This window comes from Diadema antillarum, unplaced genomic scaffold (genome assembly GCF_040938485.1).
Source record: "Diadema antillarum isolate AM-2024a unplaced genomic scaffold, OU_Dant_1.0 seq00001176_RagTag, whole genome shotgun sequence".
Taxonomy (NCBI): domain Eukaryota; kingdom Metazoa; phylum Echinodermata; class Echinoidea; order Diadematoida; family Diadematidae; genus Diadema; species Diadema antillarum.
This window is the reverse complement of record NW_027271979.1, coordinates 582577-606503: the sequence shown is the minus strand read 5'-3', so window position 1 is coordinate 606503 and position 23927 is coordinate 582577. Positions and strand designations below refer to the sequence as shown.

Below are 23927 nucleotides of genomic sequence, written 5' to 3'. Positions count from 1 at the left end.
TTGCCCATCCTAGGTGCAGATGACTTCCTAGCAACGCCTAAATGTTCCAAGTGGCAAATGCCACTTCATGTCATCTGGATGCTATCAGAATTATGTTTGTATTCTCTGTTTTTGTACATGATTATCTGATGGTCCTCAACTCTTTTTATGTGCCACGTTCACATGCCTGATTCAATCGACGGCGCGCCAACTTCTCATATTCTGCTCAAACGCATAAACCCGCCAAAACCGATCAATAAATTGCCAAATGTCACAGTACAATGACAGCATTTCTTGTGAGTCCTCTCACATATAGCTTGCACTCTATGTTGTGGTTGACTATAAATTCTAAGTTTCTGTCACTGTTTTGTGTGCAAAAGTCATGCCTTTACAGTAATGTAGCTAGTGGGCATCTGTAAGAAAAGCAATCAAAGAGTTGTTGTATAATTTACATAAAAGAAAAGCTTTACATTTTCTCTACAACTTGGCTCACTGCATGTCCAATTCAACATATACAGTCAAACCTGCCTTAGCGGCCACCTCTCTATAGCGGCCACCTGTCTATAGCGGCCACTGAAAAATCCCCCCGAGAGAAAAGCCATGTTAAAGACCCTGTGTATAGCGGCCACCTGTCTAACGCGGCCAGCGGCCACAAATTTTGTTTCCCGTGGTAGATTTTAACCTGTCTATAGCGGCCAAAAACCTGATGGAGCCGTAGCCGAGCCGATAATTCAGTGTGTTTTTCTGCTTTTTAGCCGTGCCAGTCATTCCTGGGCAACGTTCAGTGATCGCCACCGTTGCATTCATCACTTATTCAGTCCCAATAATGCACTAGTGTTAAGTTTTCTTCATGACTGTGCACATGCTACGGTTACTGTCAACAATTTCATAAACACCGACATTGTTTTATGCATGATACACACGTGTGCATACGTACACACATACATGTACATGTAAGTGTTTATAGATGTATACAACGATAATACATGTGCATTTAGGCAATGTACACAAAGTTGGATTACCTGTCTATAGCGGCCACCTTTCTATAACGGCCACTTTTTCCGTTTCCCATGGGTGGCCGCTATAGACAGGTTTGACTGTATCTACAAAAGTACATAGATTTGAAGAAAAAAAAAATGTATCTCAAAGCATGAGTATGTTGGTTTCTCAGAATAATGTGGCACTCGGGGGGGGGGGGGGGGGGGGGGTTTCCACCATGGCGCATAAAGAGTTAAAAGTTGATTGAAATTGATGACATGAACAATGAAATACAATTTTTGAAATATATTCTGTTGGAGATTTGAATTCTAGATTTGTAAGATGGGCCGTGATAAGGAAAATTGATACGCAAAATTGTATGAAAATTTAACTTTTGTATTTTCTCATTGTAGGCATACTGCTTGCTATATGAGAAGCTACTCCTTCCAGTCATAAAGCTACATTCTGCAATAAGGTTACATCACCATGGCAACAAGAGTGAGCAAGTGGTCCTTACTCTGAATGCCTTGAGCAGTTTCATCAGGAATGTTATATTTGAACGGTAGGTGACTTTGCTGTTTTTAATGTTGTGTTGGGATTGGTTTATATTTTGAGAGGTACACATCCTCTATTGTCTCCTCCATTGTCCATGTATGTATTGGCATGTATGATATTGTTTCTCAAAGCTTGCTATTCTCAAAGCTTCGCTATTCTTGAAGTTGATTTGATATGAATTATTTATTTAGTTAGTTATTATGTATATGGTACTTTATTTACAATTCCTTTTTCCTTTCAGCAATATTATCAAACATAATATAATTATACCGTGCATGTATGGTACTACACACTGTGGCTATTTTTTTTTTTACAATGTCATTAAATTTAGTTACACATACATGTGTGTATGTGTAATGTAACGTAATTGCTGTCTAGTTATGAAGGCATTCGTTTGTAATGCGTCTAATGTTTCAGAGATCTTGCCGAAGCGTACAAAACACACCTGATGCCATCAGAGGGAGAGAAACAGAAGAAAGAGGGCAGGATATGGACTGATGTTGCAGCCAAGTTCATGAGCTTCCTGGCATCACAGGTAATTCTATCCCAAATGATAAGATATTCAGTGCTCATTGTTGTCTAGAGAATTCTTTGGTGTATTCAGTGCACTCGAGGTCCACTATAACAGCTTGCCATCATCTTCTAGTGTATAATAGAATCCATGTAAGTTTGTCGTTGTCTTTTGTCTGTGCAAAAAATAGGTTTATTGAAGATAAAAGTTTGCTTTGTGGAGTAGTTGGATTTGATCACTCTCTCTTTCATTTTTCTATGTTGTAGGTCAATGACGCCAGCGTGATATGTGGACTTCCACTACTGAACTCGGCATTCATTGCTAGTTTCAAGTGAGTGAAGCTAAGTTTCGTGGTAGCAACTTTCCATTCACCATCCCTTACTTGTTTTTCCAACTTTGTTTATTATTTTGGTCGCACATCGTTGACATTCCATGTATCTCAATTATTAATTTGCCCAGAGAAAACAAAAAACAAACAAACCATTTTTGTCCCTTCCCCCTCATTTTCCTCTTGTATCTTGTGACATGTTTTCATTTGTATTTGACAGCACTAAGATGACTGACATTTATGGCACAGACCGTGTTCTAATTGGTAACGACCTGACCTTTGGGCCCATTAGATCACACACAAAATTTACTTATTTGGGGATTGCTTTTCAAGACTTTTTTTTTATTTGCTGCCATTCACACATACAAAGAAAAAACAAATGCAAAATAAGCATCACTGGACAGCAAATGAAGCACTTTACATTTAAGAATAAGGGATAAGGGTTTGTAAAAGTATTTTTCCTGCCATAGAAACAAAAGAAAATTGATCTTTTAAAGAGTAAGAAGTGAAACAAAAGTGGGCACTCTAACGCATATTTTAGCCCATTTGTTCTGAAAATTTCAGGTTGGAGTTCTAAACGTTTTCTTTCATCTGCTTGTTTTTATCTGCTTGTTTTTCAGTGAAAGCAGAGACAATTGTATGATTTGCCTTCAAACTTTGCCTTTATCAACTATGTTGACGTAAACAGTATGCTAGGTTGAACAACATATTATGCTCCTTTTATGAATGTTGGTGATACTGGGTCTTTCTGTATCTCTTTTCTTTCCTTGCAAGCTGAATGTCAATATCATTGTATACATATGCCTTATTACTTGCCTGTTAAAGCAAGTGTTGTGATGTTTGACACTGTAATTTTCATCTCTCCTTTTCTCACACTATAACCAATTTAAGATTGCTTTTCATATTTTTTTTGAACCAGTCTTGTTTTTGTCAAAATGATCAGGTGTGTCCAAGTCAAATTCATAGAGACCCTAGAGAATCCTTTGACTTTAAATGAATTTCTACTTACACTATAGAATCAACGTATGTTCGTATCCATTCATGGTAGAACTTTTCTTTGACTTGCGCAAGGTTGACTTAAGCAATGTGGACTGTGCTTAACATTCTATATCCCTTTGCAGACCATTTCCCAACTTGGCATTTGCGTTGCTGCAAAAGCTGTGCAGTCTATTGGCTACAGAGGGCGGCAGTCAAGCTGTCCCTGACTACAAAGAAATGTGTGATGTGAAACTCGAGGCGACGCAGCATCTTCTCAAACAGGCAACTGACCACCAGTGCTATGCTGTGAGTGTAGTTATGTCGTGTTTGAGCTCTCAGACCATTTTAGTCCAAAGTCATGTACACTATTGATAATTTTACACTGGTTATCATACAACTAGATAATGCAAGCAACAAAACTTCCTGGAAAGCATTCATGCACCTTAAAATAGCTTAATGAAATGTAGAAGAGATGAACATGTGTCTCCTCTCATGTCAAATCGTGTGTACACCTATTAGTGCATTTGTACATTTATATATTTAGTGAGTCAAATTTTTCGCGAATCGGGACTTCCAACAATTTTCGCGAGTGGTTAAATTCACAATTGTGGAGTACAGTGCTAAATGCAGAAATGTATGCATGCACGTCACATTCACGTTGGGATCATAGCTAATAATTTTGTATGTTTTTTAATTCGACTCTTGAATTTGCAAAAATTAAAAACCTCACGAAATATTCAGCATATATGGTAGTTGTCAAGTCTTCAGAGCCAAATATCAGGTGTGGTTCCTTTTAAACATTTCTGCCCCACATAATTCTGTGTCCTTTAGGTCACTGAGGATGACAGCACGAGGAGTAAAAAGCTGGAGTGGTTCCAAACTCTCTTCAGTACTCTTTTGAAGACCAAAAGGTGAGCAACGTCCATACTTTTTGGCTATTGTGATGAAGTATCAAGAGTGGAAACTGAACATGGATTTATTTGCAGGTGACATTATCACCTTGTCTTTTTTGCAAGATGTTATAATATTGGGGAAAAATGTGCGTCATTAACCCGTTGAGGATGAGTCCTCAGCATACTCGGGCAAGTGTCTATGGGAAATGCATGTCGTAGCAAAATCAGCCCATCCTCAACACATTGATATATAGATGATGACTGGCGGGGGAGGGAACATACCGAATGTTCCACCCGAAGGGTTTGAAATGCTATTGAGGGAGGTTATAAGTCCCGAGACGAAGTCGAGGGACTTATAGCCTCCCGAAATAGCATTTCAAACCCTGAGGGTGGAACGTTTGGTACATGTTCCCGACAACAAAAGTCATCATCTGTTATATTATATGGGTTAGTCAAATACGTCAACGTCAACCACCAAAGATCGTAGAGATTCAGTGTACGTAGCGTAGCCCGACCAGACGCTGTTCATACGCAGTGCGCTACACAGCGACGCGACTGGGCCGGCTTTGTATAGTTAGTGTACGTGTACGATCTTTGCAACCACCAGCATGCATGCAGCATGTGCACAACGCACTCGATCCATAGAGATATATACTAAGAACACTACATCTCTATGACTCGATCGCTCGCTCGCGCAGAGCCAAATTCACTGTGCGCGCGTGGGTGGCTGGTCCTAGGCCTTCTGTCATTTGTTACGTGAAAATGTTCTCCCATGGGAGAACATTACCAAGAATGTTCGCCCATGGGTGAACATGACGAATGTACCTGCATCACGTGACTCTGTTTAGCCAATCACTAACCGGTATTTGACTAACCCATTTAATATAAGAGAATGAAACCCAAATATATATCTAAATTGAGGGAATACAGCAATAATAGTGAAACACATTAATGAAAGTTTGAGGAGAATTGGACAATCCATTGAAAAATTTTGAATTCTTAGAGCATTGGTGCTGCCATCGCTGAAAGAGAAAACTGTAATACTTTGTGACATTGTATGAGAATTAGCATCAAGAAAATGTAAAGAAACTTCATTATATATTCACTTTAATATCTAAGATAATGAAAGAGCACTACACTTACCTCTTTCAGAAAGCAGGGGGTATAATATTACCCTTGACATATGGGAATGTGTACTTTCATAAAAAATGAAATTTTGTGGAATTCTATTTGTATTTTCTGCAGATTGTTTTTCCATATGTGACATTACAAACATAGTAGTTATCTCATCCAGGGATGGCTGCAGCAAAATTTCATAAATTCATAATTTTTCACCAGAATGTCCAATAAATAAAGTATCATAGCCGATTGTGTGTCGGATTTTGATGAAACTTTTCACATCCTGTTCATTAAAATTTCACTCTGTCTGATAAAGTCATGCAAAAAGTCAGAAACCATGAATGATTCTTTTCACAGGAAGGACAATCCAGCTTGGTACAATAGCCTTTGCATCCTTTTCTCTGTGGACCACAACATCATGGCAAGCCATCTCCAAGAAGTTTGGCCCTGTCTCCTGGCAACCAGCATCTTTCAGGATTCCTCTTCAATGGAAACAGGAGGAGGAGGAGAGAAGGCATCAGTAGAGAAAGTGATGGAGTCCAGAGATGCCTTTCAGAAAACAGTGATAGAAACCTACACCAAGCTTAGACAGGTCAGGGGCTGCTCTCAGATCTTTGTCAGTGGATAGACTGTGATGGGTTTGGGTTGGGTTGGGTTGGTCTGGTTTGGGTTGGGTTGGGTTGGGTTATGTTGAGTTGGGTTGGGTTGGGTAACATTGGTTTGGTTTGGTTTGGTTTGAGTTGGGTTGGGGGTTGGGGTTGGGTATATATCTGTCTTTCTTTACTCTCCATGTGGAGTGACAAATTGAAACAAAGTATGCAATGAAGAGTGAAATGTACAAATCATTATCTGAATTTATTTAAAGGAGACCTCCGGATGATTTTCAGATTTTTACATTTGAACAACTATAAATTAGTTATACTGAGTACAGAGTTTCAGAATTTATCGTGATCGGGATGAGAAATAAGAATGTTTTCAAAATTTAGAACAAATTGCAGTGAACAAGGATGATGACATGGCAGAGTCACCACAAGAATGCGTGAGTCGGGGCTCAAGGAAGCAGAACAGAAAAAGAAGGCATGCATAGATCATACACAGGTGAACTTTCAAGCAAGCAGTATTGTGATGGAATTGCACTGCTACATTTCTGAAATATGTGAACCTCCTATGTCATCATCCTTGTTCAATGTAATTTGTTTAAGGTTCTTCAGAGTATTGTTTCTCTGCTGAAGAACCACAATAAATTCCACAAATCTATACATGGCGTTGTCGATTTATGTACTACATGATGTGAAATTACGAAAATCGTCTGGAAAGCCCCTTTCATTCATAACACTGATCCTGATAATGTAGCATACAGGAAAATAGCGACATTGTATTGCATACTATAATCATATATAAACAAGGAAGAGAAAAAAAAGGAAATACAAGAGACTGTCATCATAAGCAGATCTTGATTTAGATGTGTCCCATCATATACATTTACGTCATTATACTGTACCGTTACATATGTATTTGCACTGCACGTGCATTCATAAGGAAAGGCGAGAGATTGTGGGATGATGACTTGAGTGTTTAGATATCTGGTAGGTTTTGCTCCGTCTGGTCACTTTATTGTTGACTTCTTGTGAGAGCATTTGTCTGTGTGTGCAAGTGTGACAGCGCAAGACATTGTGAGTTTGGAATGTGCATGTTTGTGGTGTAAAGTTTTGTGACTGTGTGGGTGTGATAGTATGCAAACAGTTGCCATTTTTTAGCCTAAATATGAAGAAGGATATGGATGTGCTTCTCTTGCCCCCCCCCCCCCCCCCCCCCCCAAATCGGTCACCAAATTTTCAAGGGTGCATTGCTGGCCACAAAAAGTCACTATCCACTGCTCAGGCATGCTCCCTCGATATGGTGCACATCTATTTTAGGGTTGAAAAGGACTTGAATACTTTGGTCTCTTGTTGGAACATGTTCCGTTGAGCGTAGGTGAAATGGTGTGTGACGAAATATTGAAGCTGTTTTTGACCTTTTCTAAGGGGGGGGGGGGTTGCAAGAAAGTCGAGTTGCAATTAATTGCAAATATCTATTGCAAACTTTGCAATAGATATTTGCAATCAATTGCAGGATTTGCAATAGATTTGGGGGAGTTGCAATTAATTGCAACTTTCTTGCAACAGCCCATAAGTCTTGTGTAGAATCAAATATCTTTATATTCCTATGTCATACCTGATAGATGGCTAGACTGGTGAAAACGCTGCTGTCTGCTGTCTTAACAAGAGAGGAATTTTCATTCAAGATCAACTTGCCAACCAGCTTCTACACAAGGTATGTTTTAAAGCCATGGATACTACTATTTCCTTATAGAGATAATGACTGACATGGAAAGGAATGTACAGAAAGATTCATTCAAAAGGTTTTGAAATGTTGTCGAGGGAGGTTCAAAGTCCCAAGATGAAGTTTAAGATTTATAACTTCCCCCCAAAAAGCATTATCATCCCTAAGGTTAAAACGTATACAGTGTGGTACTCAATAACAAAGTTCATCAACTATTTTATGCTGTGGGTCTAGTCAAAATGTTCAAAGGGTAAATCATACTAAACCTCTACTGTCGACTTGATTTTCATGTTGTAGCCATATTCACAGAATCATAGTTGCTAAGGAAATAAAAGTATTGGCATATGTTCAGGACACTATTGAGTTGTTTGCAAGGGAACTTAAAGCAAAATGTGTTGAAATATCTGTTTCTCTCTTTTTATCACCACCAAGCTTTGCTCAGGCCGTTGAGTCACTAACACCTGGCTCGTCGGTAGCCATATGTGATATGATCCTGGAGGATCTGTTGACAAACTACGTGCCAAAAATTGTGACGTCTCTTCAGACTCGAACAGAACCAGCAAGGAAGAAGAAGAAGAAGAAACTCGCAGCTGATGACATTTCCCCAAAAGTCCATGATGAAGAGGATGTGTCTTTGCGATTTGAAACCGTGGCAACCATCTTGGACATCTTTCTGCGGAATGCCAAGCTTGTGGATGCTGCAGAGGTGGGGCATATCAAGGGTCAAGTGTCGTCCCTCCTCCGTAAGATGTCCCATGATGTGCTGAGGCCTCTGTTAAAAGCTGTCTGCTCAGAAAATCAGGTGAGCTCGACATTCGAGGAATCTGGGCCCCATTTCATGAAAAGTTTATACTGTGATAGCAATTCTTGCTGGGATGGTAACAACAAGCTACCAGCTTCCTGATTGGCTGTTGCCATGGGAATTTGCTATTCTAGCAAGAGTTGCTATCCTAGCAGCTTTCATGAAATGGGACCCTGATGTTTGCATCAGCTGGAATTGTTGATAGAGTAGAATGGAATTGAAATACTAGAAATCTGAAACTTTGCTAGTGACCTTGGACACTTGACAAGGAGTTGGTATCTTTCATTTGTTTTCTCTTTGTATTTTTGTGAGATGGACTGGTTCTCTAGGTTTTGCTGTCTCCTCTTCTGTAAGGAGAAGTGAAGTGACATCTTTTACTTCTTTAGATGCAACTGTCTCATACATGAGACCTTTATATTATATCTGAAGCAGATGGACTACAGACTGTGTCACTTCATCAGAAAGAGAATGATTGCTTTCCAATTCTTCATGAGAAGGCATTGGTGTTTAATGATGTCAACACTGATATTTTCACATACAGATATTTTGATGAATTAACAGTCGATCAAACATTTTCACACATTTTTAATTTCACACTTTCTGGCTTTCCAGTCATTGTTTTAATTGAAAAAAAAAAAAAGATATTACACAGACTTTCTTGAAGAAAGTGTGAATTCAAATCATTCTGCTAACCCGTTTAGGATGGACTGATTTTGCTACAACACGTATTTCCCATAGACCCTTGCCCGAGTTTACTCAGGACTCGTCCTCAACGGTTTAAAACATTGCTGGAAATGATATCAAGTATATCTCAAAAAAACACTTGTATTCAAAGGATATTAGCAAGTAGCCATTAGCTTCAGCATGTGCATAGCATTACATCAGTGCCAGACTAGACTTGACACGGCCAGTGCAGTGTTATGTGAATGTGGAGCAAAATTTTGTTTTCTCTTTTGTCGTTATTTTCATGCAACGTTATTTTCTCAATAGAGGGGGTATTCTTGAAATTTACAAAAACAAAAACCGCCATGAAAATGTAAGTGTTTATATTGATGGTCTCATGCATGTAGTTTATTACATAAAACATTCGACATCTTCATGAGATCCGTTCACACTCTCTTGTATGAATTTAATTGTGCAGAGCTTCACTCGTGGAGCTGTCCTATTGTGCTATAGCTGGGGAGAACTGCTTCTGCTTCTCAGACAGCACACCAACCTCATGGAGAAAGATCCCCCCACCAAGGGGGAAACCCCTCCAGAACATGGATTCTTCTCCTATCTTCACAGCTATGTGGATGCAGCAACATGGGCAAATGTAGTTGACTTGATGGATCGGACTGAAAGTGGAGAACTTCTTGTTCTGAAGGTGAACTTTAGAATGTTAGAATTATTGTTAAAGTAATAGTGTTACTCGATAGGACAGTGATGTATATTTTTGGGTGATGTGATGATGAAGACGGTAAAGTGCCTATACTTTGATAGCATTTAAGAGTGTGAATCTGGGGAAAGAAAGTCGGAATCTTCTGCCAAGTGTCATTTATGTATTTTCATCTTTATTAATTCAAAAATTTATGGGATACTGCTGTGATGTAAATGAGATTTTCATGGGTGTAACCCTTTGTTTTTGTTTGATTGTTTGGAAGTCCCCAATTAGTGTACTGCAGTGAATATGAGCAAAATATTTCAGGTTGATAATTGATACTAATGTATGTGCACAACCAACATATGATTTCTTCATCTGTGTTTTATAAAGCTTGTTCATTTTTCCTGATTCTTTACATCTGAAAAATTAGGGTCAGTTGTTGTGGCAACAAGCCAGGGGGCTGTCTTTGTTCAGTGATGTGAGGAGTGTTGCAGTCAGGGAGAGTCTTTCTGGGTGCGTCTTACAAGCCTTGGGGCTGGCAGAGGAAGGATCTTGTCAGAACTTGGGGACCTGGGATGGTCTGGTGAGTTTGAAGTGATGTCCCTTACGATGATGTAAACCATGGTAGATGATTCTTTACTTTATGTGATGTAAACCATGGTAGATGATTCTTTACTTTATGTGATGTTGTAATGTTAAGAGTTTAGCTTGCACATTTCTATGTGAAATGTATAACAGACACATTGATTCTTCCAGGGTTGCGTTTTATACGATTTTGTGTATAAAACGTGTTCCAAATCACAGTTGTGTTTAAGACATTCAAAACCTTGCTTCTAGTGAAACACCATTTTGAATCACACCTCCACAGTGCGTTTCAAAACCAAGTTTCAAGACCATGTTTGTAATCACAACTACTGTTTGTAACAAAATATAAATCACAAAACACAGTTTCAAAACCATGTTTCAACCCAGAAAAGTTTGCTACTATATAAATGCACCTCAGGACAGGTATGGAAAGTAACATCGCTGCCATGAAGCCAAAAAGGTACTGATTATTACTTTTATAGCGAACAGAAAATAGAGTTGGTGAGATTTCATAATGTTAGTGCATGATGGTAACATGAACGTCATAACAAAATGTTTCCGAGGAGGAATTTTCTTTTATTGGTACTGCCTGCTACTTCTAAAATTCAATCAAGCTGAATTCTTCCCATGGTCTTTTCCCTATAATTGCATAATTTTGTGGAACGAGAATGATTTGTCATTTTTGTAGCTTTTTAATTGAATACTGATCACTCTGTTCTTATTGCTTGTCTGCCCAAAGTTTGGTCATATTTCTAGGTCAAATCACTACACAGCGATGCTGCATTCCACTCTGCTCCAAGTCCCTACCCTGCTGGCATTCTTTGATGATGCTCAGTGCCAAGCTACAGCTAGACTCATCTGCCAGGCAGTTTGCACGCAGACAAGCAGCAGCGGACAGTGCGGGACGGTCACGGCATGGGAAGCAGCCACAAGTTTCCTGGATGCAGAGGCTTGCAAGGAGTCTAGGGGAATGCAGACCGCGCTGATAGAAACTGTAGGAGAGCGATTGAGGGAGATTCTCTGTCGGAGGTGAGGGGGCAGCCAGTCTAGTGTAGAAACACTTGAGGGAGTGGAGAAAGCAAGTACACACAAAATAGAAAGAGTGCACTGTGACTCACCCTAGACAATATTGCTTCAAAGGATGTGTTTGAGCGCTCTGAAGTGAACCAAAGTGAACCAAACCAAAGCGTACCGTACTGAACTGTGCCAGTTTTTGTTCAAGCACTCTGTTGAGAAAGCATACCTCGTGAGTTATTTTTAGAGGGGGTCACGCATTTTGTAGCAAGAGGGTCATTCACCTGGCGCGCTTAAACTACTTACAGCTGTCCAGAACAAAGAAAATGAACTCTTTGCATTATGATGTATGTGCATGTTACACGCATTCTTCACATGTTGACATTTGGTACGCTTTTGGAGCACATCAGGAAGTGGTCCACTTTTGGCTTGGTTCAGTTTGGTATGGTACGGTTCAGTTTACTTCAATAGGAGAGCGCTCGAACGCACCCAAAGATGTCTGCACCTTGTGACTTGTAAGAGGAATGTCACTATTTTGTGTATGATTCAGTGGCCACAGAATGTTTTTTAGTGGGGGAGGGGGTGAGGGGGTAGGGCTGGTAGTTGATTGGGTCAAGGGTCAGTGCCTCTTTCCCCTTCTTGATGGGGATAATCTTGAGAAGGAACCCTCAAATGTTGTAGGTTTTATTGTTTTTTCCTGTTTAGTATGGAGAGCCACAAGTGTGTGTTTGTGTGTGTGTGTGTGGGGGGGGGGGTTAGGGGCTAGGATTTCAAGGTCCCTTTGATTCATATGAGAAGTATGACAATGTGTTATTGATTTTGGTAGGTGTAAAGGCATCTGGCTCCCAATGAAGCATCCATTCAGTCAAACTACAGTAAAGAAAGAAACCTCATACATGTGCATGTCATTGAAAAGCAAGAGGGGCTCAAGCCCTGCTGATCTTGACTGAGCATACGCCATCTTTGCAATCTAAAGTAGTCAGATGATGAGTTGTAAGACATCCAGCTTCTTTTGTTTTGATGACTGACGTGAGTTTGGAATGACACCTTTTTCTCCTTGTAGCATATCTCCAATGAACGCAAAGAAGGTCGGGTTAACAGGTGGCGTCAAACATGACATGATGCGTCTCAGCAATCTTGCCTCTGTCTCTCACCAATCGAAGGAGACCAAACACATCAAAGACTTGTTAGAGCAAGGAACCTGTCTCTTGGAGGTAGTGTGCCAAGATTTAGATAAAGATATTTCAGAATAAACTCATTGGCCCGAATTCATGAAGGTGGTACAAATGAAATCATGGTTTAAACCATGTACAAAAACCATGGAGCGCCAAGTGTCACATGGAATATTTCATTACAAAATTAGTCATTTCGTCGATGAAATGATTATTTTGGAACAAAATGACATCATTTTTTAACTAAATGAACATTTCGCCCACAAAACGATAATTTTGTTAGCGAAACAGTCATTTTGTTGACAAAATGACCAATTTCTTAATGAAATATTCCGTGCGACACTTGGCGCTCCATGGTTTTTGTCCATGGTTTAAACCATGGTTTCATTTGTACCACCTCTGTGAATTAGGGCCAATATGTCAAATCCTCTCCCAACAGGATTAAGATTCAAAATGTGCACACAATATCATGTTTTTTTAATTAGATTTCATTATGTTTTTATTTGATGGTGGTGATCTAATTTGCGGTGTCAGTTTTACAGTATGAAGATGTTTGAATGATTATTGTAATATGCCTAGACTGTAGGTGTAAGTTTGTTTTGAGCTACAGATTGTACATCTGGACCCCAACATGAGTTCGATACACATGTGTGATCCCTCCCCCTTTTTTATTGCAATTTCCTTGTAGGACGACTTTTCAGCCCCTTGTCTCACTTGCTTCCTATTGGAATATGTTTTAAGTTGTCATGCACTGTGTCTCATTGTGGTATGTGGAAGCACTTTCTTAACAAAGGTCCCAGGTTACAAGATAGCTCCATCAACTTGCGAGATCTCCATTTGTTATATCCTCGTAGCATGTATCGCTACAATGCATGTTGTGTGTGAATGATTGCAGTCTTCATTTCTCATTACCTTGTTAGGCGAATAGGGAGAAAATATATTACCTTAAAATTCCTCTTAGCTACTTTTATGAGTATCTTTTGGTTGAGAAGTAATTGGCCACATACCCAGTGGTTTGTTTTGAAATTACAATTCCTCCCCTTTAGTAAAACAGAAATGAAAGTCCAAAGGCACACTGATCAATTACTAGTATGTTGTGAATTCAATTTTGCACAGGTGCTCAGACACCTTCCCCTGGCCCACCTATCTCCCAGCAATCAGACCGAATGCTTGGTGGTACTTGGAGCTGTGGATCAGTACGTCACTCGCCTCCTGCATTCGGTAAGGAAGACGACGAGGTCACGTGACCTGCTGGGGCTGTCTGCGGCACTCAGAAACCTGCAGGCGGTCATCTTGAGAGGGGTGCACAGTGTGGATGTCGTAGCAGACGATGATTTGAGTGGGCTGTACTCTCGGTTCCTGGCCATCCTGGCTGAAACCAGTCTGGAGGTAAGACTACCTATATCCCAAACACATTGTGGGAAACTGTCAATGAAGTATACTTTCACGTTTTTGCCCTCATATTTTGAAGGTGTACAATGTTTATTTTGTTATTGGAAGCAAACTGAGAAATATAAAGATGAGGCCAGTGGTGTTGCGAAGTGTTCAGGAATTATCAGAATGAGACAATCATGCGGGAGTGGTTAAGAATACAATTGTGACAGCATCAAAAGTGTGTGGATGAATCAGGGTAAACTATTGCTCTTTATAGAGTTACTTGACCTAAATTTTACTTTGGTCTGTTATTTTTCTACGTTGTTAGAAATGAAAGAAAAAAACCCTGAAAGAAAAAGAACAAAAGAAAAAAGAAAAGAATATAAGTGTAACAGCATCAAATGTGTGTAGATGAATCAGGGTATACTATTGCTTTTTATAGAGTTGTTTGACTTGAATTTTACTTTGGAATGTTATATCTCTACCTTGTAAGGGTGGGATTTCACGGAGCACGCGAACGATTTGCGAAGGACGCGAAGGACAAAATCCAACATTCGGAAAAGTTTTTCTCCGAATGTGTTCCGACAGTGAAGCCGAAAACTATTCTTGCGCAATTTGTGCGAAGTTTCCACGACGTATGTGCGAATGTCGTGTGCATCATTGCTAAAGTACAGCATGTTACGTACACGAAGAACACGCGACAGAAATGCGAACAACGAAAAATTTTCAATAATCATGGGAGAAATGTACCCAAGGAGAGGCGGAAGCTGTCTTAAGTTGAAATTGTTTTTCTTTCCTCTATTTCTCCTTCCTTTTTCTCTCATTTCTCTATCGTGTGCTTGCCTACATTTTTTTTTTTTCCTAGGACCTATCTCCACTAGTAAAGCATTTGATTTTTTTTTTTTTTTGCAGTTCCTCCAACACATAATCTCTATACTTCAAATGAAATTTTACATACTTTAGATTAATTTTTAGTGTATTTAGCGATTTTTTTTTCGTATATCAAACATTTCTTTCTCTTTGCTAGTCTTTAATTTCTTTTGTTACTGTGGTTGTTAATAATTGTCTGATGTTTAGGTGTATGCTACGATTTTTATTGGTAAAAAACGTATAGGTCATACATCCCCCAAACGTGCGCTAAAAGTTCGCGAGAATGTCTCAAAAGGTACGCGAACAGTTTGCGATTACGTCGTAAAATGATCGGAAAAACTTCGCAGATTTCGCGTAACATACGCGAGACATTCTCCAAAGTTTCAAAGTCTGTTTGGGGTTTCACGAACATTTTGCGAACATCGCGCCTGTCTTGCGAAGGTCTTGCGCATATGACGAGGCTTTAAAGACACTTTCGAGAACAATTCACGAGCAAATCACGACCAAGTGTGCGGAAAAGGTTCGCAGAAAATTTCAAACTTTTTTGAAATTCTCGCCGAAGTAAAAACGACATTCCCGAACAATTGACAACGCTTCCGAACCCTCACGTTCGTTTGGCGATCTTTTGCAGACCAAAATACGAATGCTGGATTTTGCCATTCGCGTCCTTCGCAAATCGTTCGCGTGCTCCGTGAAATCCCACCCTTAGAAGTACAATAGAAAAGAAACTCTGCATAAAGTATTTTAAACTGTTCATCTTCCATGGTAAAGCAACTGGACACATCACAATTAGTGTATAATGTGAAGTTCATCGTACATTTTTGCAGGTATGGCAAAATGTACGATGGAATGTAAATGTACGTAGGTTTGCAGAATATGTTGCATCCATTTGTAAACATGATTTGCTGGAATATTATTGCTTTCATAATATGAATATCTGTCCTGAACTTTTTCTTTTCTTCTGATACTGCATCTCTGTGCAGGTTGATTCCATGCATGATGGTCCAACTGAGTTCATTGATGCTACAGAGAACTTGGCTTTGTTGTGCCTCAAGAAGAAGGTCAGATGTAGCACAGCCTCGGACAATCTCAGCAATTACCTGGTGAAGGTATGGTATTGGCTGGCTATAGTTTGTTTTAAGCATGTGAATGATGGGAGGGGTTTACTGGATGGTGTATTTTTTGCGTGATAAAACTGCAGTGCTACTCAGCTGGGAGCATTGCTGGACATGCTTTTATTCATGCGAGCACTTGTTAAAATGCTATGGATGCATAAATGATATACAACTATGCTTTTGATTCCAACTCTAGGTAAGTAGCACTCCCAGATGAAATTTTTAGGTGTCTCACTTGCCAGCATGCAAAAGCTACAACTACAGATGTATATCTCTCCCCGACAAGTACTATTCGTTTCATGGTTTTTGTATCCAACAGATTTGTGATCGACTGACACCCTGCATCGAGAAGCTCCGGTCTTCCAAAATTATACATTCACCGCCAGGTGCTGCGTTGCTACTCTCAATTGGAGCCACACTTGTACAGCAAATTCACCTTGCCGGTCGACGCAGGACTCCTAACGGGGAGTCTCGGAGCTCTCCTGCTGTGATTCTAACCAGCCAGCTGAAGGCGTCGCTCATTGGGATTCTTAAACGCCTGCTGGCCACGCCCGAGGGGGTCATGCCTGATGAGTGGTGGATGAAGAGTGTCATGAAGGCTGCGAGAACACTCCTCATGTCTCGGGATGGGACATCACCCCCACAGAAGATGGACAAAGAACAATCGATCTCTGAAGTGATGCCTGACGACGATGATGCTGCTGATGATGAGGATGATAATGAGGATGATGAGGAGAGGGGGAAGGGCAAGGAGAGAGACAGTCCCGATGACTCACACAAAACCAGCGAGAGCCACTGGCAATGTTTCTCAGACTGCCATGAGAGGGCGCTCTCACTGTCCTTGCAGAGACTCTTGAACATAGAGGAAGATGACAATGATCACCTAGGTGTGACAATTTCTTGCCTGGAGTACCTGGCATCATACTGTACAGTCAGGAGGACTTCTTCAGTGGCTCAAAGAGTGTGGGATGCGCTACACCTGGGTCTTATCACCAAGTCTTCTGAAGGTATGCCATCCAGACAGTTGGTAATCATTACCTCAAAAATATGTCTGTATTTCATTTATTCAGTTGATGCTGTTAAAAATAAAAAAGATAAATAAAAAATGTATACATTTTCTCAGTGAGATTTGCACACAAATGTATGATCAAATTATACTTGTACAAATTCAGGAACTTCAAACAGTAGTGTCAAAAGACAGGTGAAAGGTACCTAAATTTAGACTATTTTTTCTTGTGCAGGTTGTAGAAATTTGAAAGGACAGTGAATGAAAAATATGTTAATGTTCTATTCTATACAAATCATGACTTATTTGCTTGTGATGTGTCATTGTTTTGCTGGTTCAGGGTAAAACATTGGTTGTACCCTCAAAGCTCAATAAATTTTGCTCGGAATTAGTAAAAAATCTTTGCCTATTAAAGTAGAAGGTGAGATAGAGTACATGTGGGTAAAGTAATCAAAGAAGCCTTAGAGTTCTAGGATCTACCTTACAATTCCATCAGCTGATTAAGTTTGATAATGACGGGAAGCACTCCAAATTGATTCTTTGTCATCACCAAAACAAGGTCATCGGTCAGTGAGACAGCAGCTAGAAGGCCTGCTATTGGTCACTCTGAATGCCATGGCGACAGCTGATCTGAGGTCAACACTTCAAACGTTGCTCACTCAATTGGTAAGTGTTTGTCGTACTTTTGATGCACGCTTGGTACTCTTTCTAACTTACTTGCAAGCCAATCCTTTTTTCCATAGCAATTTCAAATTAAAGAAGTGTTAACTGCATGTCTACTTTTGTATACTTTATGAAACTCATGAAATTCTGCAAACCCAGTATGGAATAGATAATTGTTGATCCCATTCTATTGTCTAAGTGTCGGTTGAACACCACTCTAGAAGCAGGCTTCATACCTTATTTGGTTTATATACTCCATGTACATAGGGTTCATGCTTGAGGAGCTAGATATCACACAGTGATTCAAATGAGACATGGTTCCTGTTATTTTATATCCCAGGACATGGAAACAGAGAGTCGGAAATTGGAGTCTCTTCTTGCAACCTGGCAACTGTTGCCATCGGCAACACTTTCAATGGAGAGCTACATGGTAGTCGTTGAATTTGCACCAAGGGTGAGTTATCAACACTTCAACACTGTCTGTTTGTGCATGTGTGTACCTTTGTGTCTGTGTGCGTGTTTTCTGTGGATGTTTTATAGGCAAATGTAAGTAAAGGAAAGTAATGAATGTTTGTGCACCCCGAATTTCTTTAACACATCTTCTTTTTTTTTAAAGCAGCCATAACTAAAGCTTGGAAAATCCAATGCCAACATAAATTGTGTGAAGAAGGATAGATGTGAATTCGCACATATTTCATTTGTGCATGTTGGGTGCAGGGTCAATCCCAAAAGGTTGAAGGTCAAGATCAGTGAAGTCCATTTGCATGTTTCTAAAAAAGTAATTCTCCTGATTTATTGAAGTGACCATTTGAGAAGGCAGAGTCATCCAGTCAATGATTTGCTGCGATCGAATTGCTGTAAATTGTACTTTTTTTCTATGGTTATAACGACAATGCTATGTTTACACTATGTTCCTGGAAGCCCACTGCAGCCCAGTTTGCCCGAAACGTAGTACATTGTCCTCCGTGGGTAGGTGTGATATTCTCCTTCTTTACCCTCTCCGTATTCTAGTCTTGTTATTTCCAGTCCTCTCTCCAGGGAACATGTAGCCGCATCGCAATACGGACCACCTTCAAGTTTTGTTACGACCTTTTACAGGCTGTCATATTTTGTCACATTCACTACATTTTATGGCGGCCTGCTAGGTTTCTCATGAGCACCGTGACTGCTGTGGCAAATATTTTGACAGTTTAAAAATCTGATTCGGCATCCACAGCAATCACAGCCTGTCATGTTTGCCCATCCCGTTCCCCTTCGTTGTCTCACGTCCATCCCGTTTTGTCCACGGTGGCCTGAAACATAACTGCCATGGCCGCCGGGAACATGATGTAAAAAAGCAATAATTAGTGTAAGTATGTATTCATTTCGTCAATCATTTGGCACCCAGATTAACACAATGCTGCTGTGAGTGATATCATGCTCCGAACACTTGTGCAACAAGTAGAACTTCTACATTTGATGATTGCATCAGCACTTCCTATCATCGTATTTCGTGGTTTCTCTTTCTAGGTACTCCGGAGTTGCCAAACAATTCTACAGCAGACTGTGGGTACACATTCTACAGAGGGCGCCCTCCTTGCTGCACTGCTCTCAACAGTGGCAAAATTTGTTGCGCAAGGGAAGGTATGACATTGGGGAGCTTTATTTTACCTCTTGATTTCACATTAAGAAATACAGAGTGATGTAGATAAGTTTGTCTATCTGTGTCCCCATCATTGGCAGCGATGGTGTTTAACAACTTACCAGGCTGTGATATGACTAAAGTACATTGTAAGGGATTTATCTGTAATCTTTTATATTCACAATTTTCATAAACATGAATTTAAAGGGATGTGTTTTATTCTTTCAGCACATTATAGTCATGATGTAGTTGTGCCACCTCGGCGTTATTGAATGGTCACATTTGCACCCAGTTGTGCATAATTGCCTGCAATAGCGAACCAAATGTACTGTGCTGGGATTTTCCATTGTAAAATGGAAAAATAATACTGTCTAGACAAGAAAATAGAGTCCATACAGAACCACTATTTGGATCTGTGAGGAAGACGTTATGCTTCAGCATCTGATGGTAACTATAGGTGAGGGAGATATGATTTTTTTTTTTCAAACACATTCATAGGACCTGTTACCTGTGGAACATGCCCTTCCCAGCATGCACCAGTGCCTAGCAGTGCCGTTCGACACCATGGAGGCAGTGTCCTTCCCAGCATGCTTCACTGCCGCCTTCCAGATCCTCAACAGTCTCCTCTTGTGTTACCCTGGTGCCGTCCTAAGGGCTCTGCCAGCTTACATCAGCTGTGTCAATCATATCCTTTCACTCACTTCACATACATGTACTCATACGATCAGTAGACCACAGTGGCCCCTTTGCACTTACACCCTTCAGAGTACACACCAAATTTAAACCTAGAGGGGGCATGTACTGTGTAATAAGTGACATGTTTTAGCTTTCTACAATAACAAGTCTTACCTACCCTTGATCACATGCATACTGAATATCAGAGAATAAGAAGCAACCACTAGTTGGCCATTCTGGAGAGGATTAACAATAGTTGGCAGACAGGATCAATATTGCCATAGAACAGCAAAAGAACATACCTTACCTCAAGCCTACTCTCAACGTTGTATATCAAGCAACTACAGACTAGAATCTTTCCATAATTTGGAAGATTTTCTTTACGTGCACATACAGGTGTCTGCCAGTTACTTTCAGATTGATAAGTAATGTCTCAGCTGGAATAGCATTGGGAATATAATTTGAACTTCAAAAGAGTGGCTCTGGAATATTTGTGTGTGTATGAGCTTGGCTTTTTCAAAGCCGTCCTTCCCCGTGAAAAAGGGTCCAAAAAAAATTGATCTTTGTAAATAATAAAACAAACAGAGTATGATATGATCTTGCTGGCTTCATTATAATTTGCGATGTTGTTATATTCTTGACTGCTACCCCCATACGACTGCTATCCACCCTGATGGACCGGAGTGCCCAACAGAGTGGGAGGAGAAGGGAATTGTCAGACGAGCAACTCTTTTCGTGTGCGGAAAACATGCAGAGGTGAGATCACGGGGGGAGATAAAGACCCTTTCTACAGTAGCACAATGGTGGGGAAGTGGTGATTGGGGGATGTTGCAAAAAAAAACAAACAACAACTGAACCACGGCTGTTTCGTGATGGTTTGGGGATGTCATGAACAAAAAAGTTGATTAAATGATGTTCTGACGCATGACTTTTACAATTCTCAGTTGAAACTAAGTCTTTTTTATGACCATAATGTAGCATTTCCTTTTTGAAAAGTCAAAGAAACTGGAAATCTGAATGAGAGTATGAGATATATATGAAACAGAGGTGAGATTTAAGGAAGAGTAACATTTGTAAAAGAATTTTTAAAAATAGTCCTGTTTTACCTGCATGCTGACTACATTTAGTTTTTGCCTTCGAAACAAACCATTACATTTTTCCCACTTTAACTGTGCGTCTCCTGCCTGAAGATATAATTTCTCCCGCTTATAATTTAGCTTTCTCCAACCCAACTCTAATTTTGTCATGATGTAAAAAACTAAGGCCAAGATAGCACCAGAATACATAAAGTATAAACTTTGAACTTCCAGGGCACTTAAGGAGACCATGGACCCCAGTAGCAAGGGATGTGGCCCTTTGTGCACATAATATTGTGCTCACAGTAACATGATCAGAGTCTCCAGTATGGTAGGGAGGTCCAGGGCCCTGTTTCATAAGGCTGTCCATAGAGTTACGCATGACTTTATGAATGACTGGAATACGAATTGCCAATATGTGTGCCCATTTTCTTTTTCTTTACGTTTTAACAAAGTACGATTGTATGTCAATATTTCATCTACTTTGGGGCAAAAACCCAATTTCAACTAGAAATGTGTGTTAATATGTAAAAATAATCATTATTGTCTGCAAATGTCAACTTTAGCTTTATACTGTAAAGCGAGGAATATTCGCGTGCATTTTAATTTCGCGAATTTCGCGAGCGCAAAGATTTGCAAAATTAAGATGCATGTGAAAGTTCTTGTCTACGCTGTATGCATTGAATGCCAATGGCGATTCGCAAAAATTTCATGCCGCAAAATAGGCCGTTGGCTCCAATTCGCGAAAATTTCTTGCCGCGAATATATCATGTTTTACAGTAATTTGAAATTAGCAATGATAAGGAAACCCACTTGGCTTGCCATATATGAGTTGTTCGTAAGTCATACGTAACTTTACGAACACCTTTATGAAACATGGCCCAGGTGGGAGAATCTCCAGTTTAAGTGACGCTTAGGTTGGAGTCTCTGTGGAGAGCTACATAAAGACGATGAGAAGCTTTGCACAAGAGCATTAATTGCTGCTGCCAGCAGATTTGTAACCTTTGACCTTTGTTCATCTTGTCACTTGTTTTGCCTATCATGTCATCCGTATTCTGTGTGGCATTTCACAGGCTGTATTCCCTCCTGGCCTCTCTGAAGCGAGACCTATCTCAGTATGGAATCTACCTGGTGACAGAGTATGTCAGTGGCTTGCAGAGGGGCACTCTGCTTCCCCTTGTCAAGGTGGGGAAAACTTTGGCTCCAAAAAACTAAAACATTGGAGGCGTGAAACCTTTGCAAATTGGAGCCGACAGCCTTTTTCGAGGCATGAAGTGTGCCGCTCATATGTATTGGATTGTGAAGGCATGGCTCTTTGCAAAGTTTGTGAAAGTTTCATGCACGCAAAAATTTGTGGTTTAACAGCATTCAAAGAAAGTCAATAATTCACCTTAAAATAATGCTGACACCTCCTACCTTTTACCACAGTAGGTCAGGCAGGTCTTGCTGAAACTTAGAATACCGGCTTTGTCAGAAAAAAGAGGGCCTGATCAAAGCACAAATTACAGCATTATGATTCCAGCAAGATGTAGCATTTATTTGGTAGAATAAGAAACTTCTTGCTAGGTTGTACAGTGGACTCCCGTTATACCAAAGTCCTCGGGACCGGCAGTTTTCTTTCGTGATATCAAAATTTCATCATAACGGAACATACAAACAATAAAAAACATAGAGCAGATAATGTTTTGGCCCGAATTTTTACGTCGATGTAAGCGAAATTTCGTTATAACTGTGTTTGTTATAATGGGAGTGCACTGTATATGTCTTGTAATATGTAAGACAATGAGACTAAACGGCAAGACTATTGTGCTGTGTGGGTCACATTCGGTAATTTGGCAGTGTAATATTTCGCAGTTTGGGACTTGTAAGACAGTGTAAGCAAGTGGTTGAGTTTGCAATAGAGAACCTTGTTGATGGCATGAGAAAAAATATTTTGTCTCTTCGGGAGAATAATTGGAATTTCTCCCCTTGGAGACAGCATACAGCACGGCTATATTATGGGAGGAATTTTTTTTTGGGGGGGGGGTTTAAATTCTTCAAAAATTGAGTAAATAAAATCACCCTGAAGTATCTTTTTTTTTTTTTTACCGTGTTCTTATTTTGCAATACTGTACTTGTGAAATTACAAGTTTCAAAAATGTTGCCTGCCATAACTCAGATGTATAGTGTAATGGTATCCAAGGTGAGAAATTGCTAATTTTTGCCTGGAAGGTAATAATACGTCTTTCTCAGTCCATCGGTTTCCAATCACCCACGAAATTGTCATACAAGTCCCAAGTTGTGAAATATTTTCCTCGCTAAATATATGGAGTATACAGTAATGACTTTCATTCACAAACAGTTAACTCTCAAATAGAGTTGCAAGGATTGTTTTAGCAGCAAAGTGACTAATTAAAAACAAAATACTCGAAAACACCTCTTGCCTCTTCAGTGTACATTATGGCTTTATTTCACAACCCTCTGTAACTGTTTTCACAGAAACCACTGGTGGAAGGAGTCTACAAGATCGTTGATGTGTGTGATGACAAGACCCTCCCCCTACTCCATGTCACCCTGCCCGTCAACTTGAAGGAGATCTTCAAAGCTTTCTATGCAGACTACAAGAAGCACCACAAGTACACTGGACATGTCTGAATACGCAAAGGATGTCGAACGTCGTATTTATCAACACCGGTTTTGACTCCTTTCTTTCTTCTTTCAATGCCATGAAGAAAGCCTCTTCGACATTATTTTACCAAAGTGGTAAAAGTGTTTGGAAGTCACGGGGTAATGACCGTGAGAAACTACACAAATATATTGGCTTGTGTGAATCAGTTAATATGATTTGTCTGATATTTTGAAGGTTTCATATTCATTTCTCATCTTTATGGTTTCAATTGAAATTATATTTTCACAATTTCAACACGGTCTGTTTATTCTCTTTAATAG

At 39.9% G+C, this 23927-nt stretch overlaps 1 protein-coding gene across 1 annotated transcript in view; it reads left to right on the top strand.

Moving 5' to 3' along the window:
• LOC139744450 (unhealthy ribosome biogenesis protein 2 homolog) overlaps window positions 1-23633 on the top strand; it is a 29999-nt gene extending 6366 nt beyond the window's left edge. The window contains exons 6-27 of the mRNA XM_071654886.1: window positions 1371-1519; window positions 1930-2047; window positions 2290-2354; window positions 3473-3635; window positions 4161-4240; window positions 5699-5933; window positions 7563-7654; window positions 8096-8465; window positions 9607-9831; window positions 10259-10411; window positions 11153-11442; window positions 12491-12641; window positions 13716-13988; window positions 15827-15952; window positions 16278-16965; window positions 17524-17630; window positions 17968-18081; window positions 19137-19250; window positions 19747-19985; window positions 20632-20679; window positions 22073-22184; window positions 23478-23633. Coding sequence (XP_071510987.1) covers window positions 1371-1519; window positions 1930-2047; window positions 2290-2354; window positions 3473-3635; window positions 4161-4240; window positions 5699-5933; window positions 7563-7654; window positions 8096-8465; window positions 9607-9831; window positions 10259-10411; window positions 11153-11442; window positions 12491-12641; window positions 13716-13988; window positions 15827-15952; window positions 16278-16965; window positions 17524-17630; window positions 17968-18081; window positions 19137-19250; window positions 19747-19985; window positions 20632-20679; window positions 22073-22184; window positions 23478-23633 — 4068 coding nt within the window. The remainder of the gene's footprint in view (window positions 1-1370; window positions 1520-1929; window positions 2048-2289; window positions 2355-3472; window positions 3636-4160; window positions 4241-5698; window positions 5934-7562; window positions 7655-8095; window positions 8466-9606; window positions 9832-10258; window positions 10412-11152; window positions 11443-12490; window positions 12642-13715; window positions 13989-15826; window positions 15953-16277; window positions 16966-17523; window positions 17631-17967; window positions 18082-19136; window positions 19251-19746; window positions 19986-20631; window positions 20680-22072; window positions 22185-23477) is intronic.
• The last annotated feature ends 294 nt before the right edge of the window (window positions 23634-23927 follow it).